The following is a 7,716-nucleotide window of genomic DNA, read 5'->3' as shown; positions in this document are numbered from 1 at the left end:
ATAGCAATAAAATGATTATAGTGGCAAAAGAATTTTTGAACACCAGTTTTATAATACATTGACGTAAACCTCAAAACCTCAGTTTCAACGGTGAAGAGGTCTCATTCAATAATTTTCCAGCGAGCATTCTCTTAAGGTCTGAAGAACTGGATTGATCCTGGTGCAGATGCATCGTCCTCCAAAAAGCCATGATTTATTAATACACGAAATCTTTTTTGGTATATATTTTTGTAACTTAACACAAATTTCTTCACTCAAAATGCTATACCCCATAAACTAGTATCCGTTTAAAGGTGGTGGCTGTATAAAAATCATACGAATTCAGTAGTAACATATACTATTTATCAGACAAAGAACTTTTCAGCCCACCTGCCACAGCATTACTTAAGTTTTAGAAATATTAAAATTTTGCAACCTTTGATTAAATAGACTTTTCGTGCAGTGAAATAATATTGCCAAGGCAAACAATCCCCCACAAAAGTTTCAATTAAATATAATAAATATTCTTTAGATGTGATTCATATGCCTTTTGAGGTTACAGATCAATTTTTCTTTTCGTATTAACATGATGCTACCTTTGTACTCCTATTTATGCTGCAATTTCCAACCAGTTTAAATAATATTTTTCCAACAACAACGTGCTATACGTATAGTTGGACCGATGTCCCGTTAGACGACTCTTCATCGTTTGGTGACATGGATCTACCAGATGATGGCGAAGTCCTCGCTGGGTTGGCACCGTCATTGTTCGCTAACAAATTACGAATCAAGAAGCTTGATTCAAAATGTTGAGCCATTGTGGATATTAGTCCTGATATATCCATATCACTGAACGAATCGATGTCATCTAACACAGGAAACTGCGAAAGGTAATAAGAGAGAGTGTAGAGCACAAGAGACCAAAGATGACAGTCCATAGCTCCGTTGAACTTGTGTTAAACTCAAAGTCAGTTTATCGAAATTCAAAAAAAAAAAACTTTTTATACAAGTTTTTCTCAATTGATTTTTTCTAATGCAATGTTAAAAATCGATAATTCCGAAAGAGGGTAACTGTGGTCCATACCATATCATACCATACCATACCAAAAAAATACCTACCACTTCATAAACTTCAAAACGAGAAGCCGCCATTTTTTAAATTATATCACATTTTATTAAATTAAATATTACTAAAAGCTATATTATAATACTTCGACTAATATTACACGCTGTTTAATAGAGCACCTAAATTAAGTAGGAACCTGCTGGCCTGTCAAGATAGCAATTTGCTGCTGGTGGAAGATCAGCCTTAGATATGTTTCGTCGTAAGGCTGCTGAAGTTGTTGCTGTTGGAATTGTAGTAGTTGTTGTTGCAGCATATGCGCTTGTTGTTGATGGAACTGCCACACGTGTTGCTCATGCATTGCCCGCTGTGTTGCATCTATTTCTTGCGGTGTGGGGAAATAGACTGCGTTCGGCAACTCGGGATGAGGTACGCCCGTAAGTAAGGGCCCAAATGCAGTTCGATTGCCAGCAATACCACCTGCTGCCAGTTCTGGACTCACAGTCCAATAGTTACCACGTCCGGGGTCGCCCAAAGGTCGTGGTACCTTCAGGAAATGTGAGTTCGTGCTCAGTGTCTGTCTTATCTGATTCTGCCAGCCCTGCTCATCTTTTCGGTAGTAAGGGAAGTTTTGACTAATCCAGTTCTGTATAGCACTCAATGTCAGTTTACCGTCAGGACTGCTGCGAATCGCCATGGTCACCAAATCGCTGTATGTATAGTTGGGACGATTTCCACAGTTTCCTTCGTTAGACGACATCGATTCGTTCGATGACATGGATATATCAGATGGTGGTGGTGTTAGCGCTGGGTTGGTGCCGTCATCGTTCGCTAACAAATTACGAATCGCGAAGCTTGATTCTAAATATTGGGGCATTGTGGATAACTGTTTGGAGAGCTGAGTGGTTGCGAGGTAACTATAAACTCGAGTGATATTCTATATAGAAGTCAAAATATGACTGATGACTTTTGCTTTACAAATTTTCCTTTTTATACCCTGAAGCATGTCTGTATTCCAAAGAATTGGGTTAACTCAAACTTATTGCTAAAGTGCGGGAAATCAAGGTCACCAAAAGAGATCTAAGCTGACACAATAAAACCGAAGTCAAAAGTCTAACGTTGTAAAGTCTAGTACCGCAAGAACAATGTAATTTAAAAACAATAGAAAACAGACCTTCCAAAAAATATTTATAAAAGAGTTTGAAAATATCGCAGGTAAAACAGCGACGCCGACTCAGTTATTAGAATACTAAGTTCAACTTTCGTTTTAGTGTTTTGAATAACAGACAGGTAGACGAATGGCGCTTGTGACTTAGTAGTGGTTGTTCGGTAGCTTTTCAGTGTGACAAATGTTCAAGGTAACTGAACTTAGCTGGTTTTCAGTAATATATACTTTTCAAGGCTACGCAGTTGACCGGTGAAGTTCTGATGTGTAATAGGGACTATGCTTTTAAAAAGTCACTGGTTTAATGAGCTTTGAGAATAAAGGAGTTTGAAGTACAGAAAATATAGAACATTTTTCTGCAGAAGTCATTAGAGCAGCATTGATCTTTTACCTGCAATAAGCTGGCTTTTGTTTTTGGGATGTATTGCTTTAAAATATTTTTTATCCTCCACTTATGAAGTATGGTGATCTCAGAACAATCTACACTTCCAGTTTTTATAGCCGCAGTGGTGGTCCACTGTATGACCTTGGTAGTGTAATTTAACGGAATAACCTCCGTAGCATCCTCTCCTGGTAAATATTTGTCCTCGAATCCGCAACTAGCAGCAGGTGGTATAAGTAATCTTGGTAATAGAACTGAGCTTGAGCCGTGGATTAGAAGCGCACCATAATGCAGTATATTTTAATCTGATATTATGGGATGAGGTTGTTTTCAGTGAGCATTGCAGGGCCCATAAATAAATTTCTTGTACCAAAATAAATAGTATGATTTATGACTGATTAATAAAAAATAATTTCTAATTACCATATTTCCGTTTATGCTTCAGAAATCTTACATATTGACCAATTTTTTAATATAATCTGAAGTAATATTGGTTTTGTTGTTCCCGGCAGTGTATAATACCACGTCAAACTTATACAAAAAGTGTGGTCGTGTAGTCACGGTCATCAAAAAGTATTATAGCTGATGGAACCCGCAATTACATTATCGTGAAAACCTCGCCGAAGCACAATGCAATCATGGTCAAAACATCCTTGACATAAGTGAGGTAAAGCAGTTATTGTTCGTTGCGGTATTATCCGCCGCAACCGTATAATTGAACTCAAAGAACAAAGGAGTTTGAGTAGAGATACATATTTCCATACCTACATAGGTAGGCCTTCGTAAGCTCGAATGTTTTGAAGCTGCAAGCTCAGGTTTAAAATAGTAGCTAAGTGAAATGAATAAAGGTGAGTGTGGGTAGGTACCTGCGTAAGTATTTGGTGTACGTTATTTTTTCATGGCAAGAGAAAACAATGCTAAAGGTTAGGGGACATGCTTAGCTTAAACATCAGGCTCTGACTTGAAGATTTATACGTCAGAGCTGCAGAGTATAGAGCAGACTATTAAGATCATTAATAATATGCAAAAGAACAAAATGAAAAAAATAAAAAAATATATTTTTTTCTTATGTAAATACTTACTTAATATGGTATATATTATATTATTATTATATTTCCTTAATGCTAACCACTAAATTTTGTAGTAAAATTTTTATAGGGAAGAGGGTTAATAGAAAATTTTCAACAATCTGCAGACATTTTTCTGACATCATTTTAGTTAAAAACTTTCAGAAAAGTTCAAGTATAAAATGCTTTTTTGAAGAAACCAGTAACTTTTACTAGAGTAAAACTGAACGAACGGAATTAAATTAAAAAATAATTTATTTAGAACTTTTGTTAATTACAATTATTATTAATTGTTCTATATAATTTGTCTATTCAATTTAGGTTAGGAATTCTTTCTATTAGTACACCCCTGTCAACCACTCCCACATACCTTCCAGTTGCGACTTGAGCCATTTATTCAGACTAGACACTAGAGACGCGTGCATGTTGCGATGTTTAGAACTTTATAGCATGGATAAACAATATTCTCTCATGCCGGCAAAGCTTAAGTCTGCCACAAATTTAATAAGACGCCTAATAAAAGTCAGTTAAGTTGATTCGCAGATAGTATGATAAGCGAGATGCTCCAAATTTGGTCTGGCAAAAACTGCAACGCGGAGGGCAAAGTGTGTAGATGTTTTCTCCTCTGTTAGGTTTCCTTCAAAAGCTTTAGCTTCTCCGCGTTATTGCCAAAAGGACAACGTTCAGTTAGAATACCTATGCTTGCTAAGTTCGCGCGAGATCCAAAGATTTAGCGTCAGAACTCAAGACAACATGAGCAACGGCGCACTCCACAACAGATCGAATTTGTATAAGGATACCCTTTCATCCGCTGTAATCAGGCACATTTTTTACTTTTAGTGTTTTCTAAGAAACATTTTTGCAAGTAAAATACAACTAAAGTCTTCAATCCTTACGAATTTTATAATCCATTTCTTTGAACTATTAACTTAAATCAATAAATATTTTTTGTTTATGCAAAGTAAGTAATTTTTATTGTCATTGTCAAATAATAATGCTTAAACTGAAGGCTTCTCAGCTGTTAAAAATGCGACTTGTTGCCGGCGGAACACAAGTTTTTGATAGACTTACTGGTCTTGCCGTTTAATCTGTTGCTGTTGCAGGAATACCAGTTGTTGTTGTAGAAGTTGTGATTGTTGCAGATGGTACTGGTACCAGGCATGCCGATCTGGCACTCCCCGAACCAACATGGACTGATGGGTGCCCAGTATCTGATGCGCCGTAGCGAAATACACCGCATTTGGAAACTGAGAATGCGGTACACCGTTGACCACCGCCCGAAGTGCATTCCCACTGCCAGCAGCCGGCTGCTGAGAACGAAGTGCTACCACTTCTTCACTAATGGTCCAATAGTTTCCACGCCCTGGATCGCCCATAGGTCGTGGAATTTTGCGGAAACAAGAGTTCGTGCTCAACGTCTGCCTTATCTGATTCTGCCAACCCTGTTCATCCTTTCGGTAGTAAGGGAAGTTGTCACTGATCCAGCTCTGTATAGAACTCAATGTTAGTTTACCCTCAGGACTGCTGCGGATTGCCATGGCCACCAACGCGCTGTAAGTGTAGTTGGGCCGAATATTGCGGTTATCCTCTTTGGAAACAATCGTATTGCTAGGCGAGACGGAGCAATCTAGTGGTGGTGGGGTTGGCGCTGGGTTAGTACCATCTTTGTTCGCCAATAAATTTCGAATAGCAATATGCGATGCCATTGTGGTATTAGTTGCGTGTAGCAGTGTTTACGAAGGAAGTGAAATTCTCTAATTTTATGTTCTTTTATGCGAAAGCCAAAAGCGACTGATAACCATTGCCTCAAAAATTTTCATATTTATAGCCCAAAAAGTCAAGGAGATGTGAAAATGCGGTCCTAAAATCAAGGTCACCTGAAGAAGTAAATGCAGTTTCTAAACAACAGACCTAAAACTTTTCGGCTTTTCGGTGGCATTTAAATTACCAAGAGTCTTTTGTCCTTAAGATGAACCAAAGGCTTTCAAGAACCAGAGGAATAGTGTAAAGGTTTTGATGCATAATTTGTCATAGATATAAGATCGGTGCTGGGCAAAAAGTGTTCTATGAGAAATGGTTCTATACTGTCTGTGCTTTCAAACTTCCTTTAGGCTTTAGGGTTTTAAATGAGAGCGGGCTCCTAAATACTAATTCTATTTCATTTTCTCATTTAAGCACTTTTGGGACAGATGTAACCTTGAGACTATCTGCCAGTGGATAACCACTAAATGCGATTGCCTTGAACATTTACCACACGCAGAAACGCTTCTGAATATTCACTACGCAAACTCAAGCGCCACTGTTCTACCTGCCTGTTATTCGCAGCAACAAAAGAAAAGGTTAACTTAATACTTTGATATCTTGTTTTAGTCAGTGTCGCGCTTTTACCTGAAATGTCATTTTTAAACCTCACGATAGTTAATTTACTTTACTTAAGACTTCTGTAGAGCTTCAGTTTTCTATTGTTTTCCATGTCTCAAGATAATACACTTACACCATATGACTTTTTGACACTTTTTTAAGTCGGTTTTGTCACTGATAATCCTTTTTCTTGACCTTGATTTAATGACCACATTTTTGACATTAGTCAATCCGTATGTAACATAGAAATACGTTGGGGTATAAAAACGAAAATTATGGAAGCAAAAGTCATCAGTCATCTTTTGGCTTCCACACAGACTATCACTGAAGAACTTAACTTCTTTCGTATACACTCAGCTCTTTAAACAGTTATTCACAATGGCTCAACCTTTTGAATCCTGCTTCTCGATTCGTAATTTGTTAGCGAACAGTAACAGTGCGAACCCTGCGCTGACACCACCACGATCTGATATATCAATGTCACCGAACGAATCGATGTCATCTAACGAAGAGAACTGTGGAAGTCGGCCCAACTATACGTACAATGCTTTGATAACCATGGCAATCCGTGGCAGTCCTGAGGGCAAACTAACATTGAATGCTATACAGAACTGGATCAGTGAAAACTTCCCCTACTACCGCAAAGATGAGCAGGGCTGGCAGAATCAGATAAGACAGACACTGAGCACGAACACTTGCTTCTGCAAAATTCCACGAGCTATAAATGACCCTGGGCGTGGAAATTATTGGGCACTTCAGGCCCAGCAGCCGGTAGTTGGCAGTGAGACGGTGGTTGGAGCGATGGTGAATGGTGTACCGCATCCTCAGCTTCCAAATGCGGTGTACTTTCCCACACCACAGGAAGTACAGGGAGCTCATCAGCAACATGCTTGGTACCAATATCACCTGCATGAGTCGCAGCTTTTAGAGCAGCAACTAATGGTCCTGCGGCAACAGCAGATTCATCAGCAGTACGAGGAAGTGTATCAAAAATTTGTTTTCCACCAACAACAAATGGCGTTCCTAAGCGCTCAGCAAATATCAGCTTAAGTATTATTTTATCTATGCTGTCAGAAGAGAGATCAGTAATGGTTTTCGTAACACCAATAACAAGCGCGTCTATTGCAGCGGTACGATGAAGTTCGCCAAAAACAAATTCCCTGCTAATTTAAATCTTAAAATAGTTTGTGATATTAGTTTAAGAATTATTGAAGTTATAATAATATTTTAAGTTAATAAAATTTGGAAGAAAAAAAATTATAAACTTTACTTCTCTTATTAAAAACAGCCATGTTGGGAGAAGCTCGTTTGTCTTCTTAGTAATTTATTGAACATCACTAGCTTCAGCTTTGGAATTATATTCTGTGATGATTTTATTTGAACGTGATGTGGTTTTTGTAGCCTTATATTTGTTTACAAAACGTTTTGTGGATTTTCATTTAAAATCTTTGCCATAGTAAAATCTAAAGTCTAAAAATCTTGAAAGGAAGGAAACAGAGTTGAAATCTTGCAATTTCGATTAAGAGATTTGAAGTAGCGAACATTATATATTTAGATATTATAGACTGGATCAAATCGTGGGGGGAAAGGAAACACATGAATTTATTTTAATACTTTCTTAAGTTCACTCAAGAATTACAATGCTTAATGTTTGCAGCAGTTTCCAAGATTCTTTATTTCAGAAACTATTTAAACAATA

At 37.7% G+C, this 7,716-nt stretch overlaps 3 protein-coding genes across 3 annotated transcripts; 1 reads left to right on the top strand and 2 right to left on the bottom strand.

The window, feature by feature from the left end:
* Nucleotides 1-1,229: 1,229 nt before the first annotated feature.
* On the bottom strand, nt 1,230-1,919 carry LOC126761742 (forkhead box protein D1-like). Its single transcript, XM_050478118.1, has one exon. The coding sequence runs from the start codon at nt 1,917-1,919 to the stop codon at nt 1,230-1,232; it is 690 nt and encodes a 229-aa protein (XP_050334075.1).
* Nucleotides 1,920-4,723: 2,804 nt separating this feature from the next.
* Nucleotides 4,724-5,362, bottom strand: LOC126761741 (forkhead box protein I1c-like). The gene has a single exon (XM_050478117.1). It carries the CDS (start codon nt 5,360-5,362, stop codon nt 4,724-4,726), a length of 639 nt encoding a protein of 212 aa, XP_050334074.1.
* Nucleotides 5,363-6,395: 1,033 nt separating this feature from the next.
* LOC126761739 (forkhead box protein D1-like) lies at nt 6,396-7,067 on the top strand. Its single transcript, XM_050478114.1, has one exon. It carries the CDS (start codon nt 6,396-6,398, stop codon nt 7,065-7,067), a length of 672 nt encoding a protein of 223 aa, XP_050334071.1.
* Nucleotides 7,068-7,716: the final 649 nt, after the last annotated feature.

Source organism: Bactrocera neohumeralis, chromosome 6 (assembly GCF_024586455.1).
Source record: "Bactrocera neohumeralis isolate Rockhampton chromosome 6, APGP_CSIRO_Bneo_wtdbg2-racon-allhic-juicebox.fasta_v2, whole genome shotgun sequence".
In the NCBI taxonomy this organism is placed as follows: Eukaryota; Metazoa; Arthropoda; class Insecta; order Diptera; family Tephritidae; genus Bactrocera; species Bactrocera neohumeralis.
This window is presented reverse-complemented; position numbering and strand designations above follow the sequence as displayed.

Excerpts from the sequence above, each read along its gene's own strand:
- LOC126761742 (XM_050478118.1), bottom strand. The coding sequence starts at position 1,919 with ATGCCCCAATATTTAGAATCAAGCTTCGCGATTCGTAATTTGTTAGCG.
- LOC126761741 (XM_050478117.1), bottom strand. The coding sequence starts at position 5,362 with ATGGCATCGCATATTGCTATTCGAAATTTATTGGCGAACAAAGATGGT.
- LOC126761739 (XM_050478114.1), top strand. The coding sequence starts at position 6,396 with ATGGCTCAACCTTTTGAATCCTGCTTCTCGATTCGTAATTTGTTAGCG.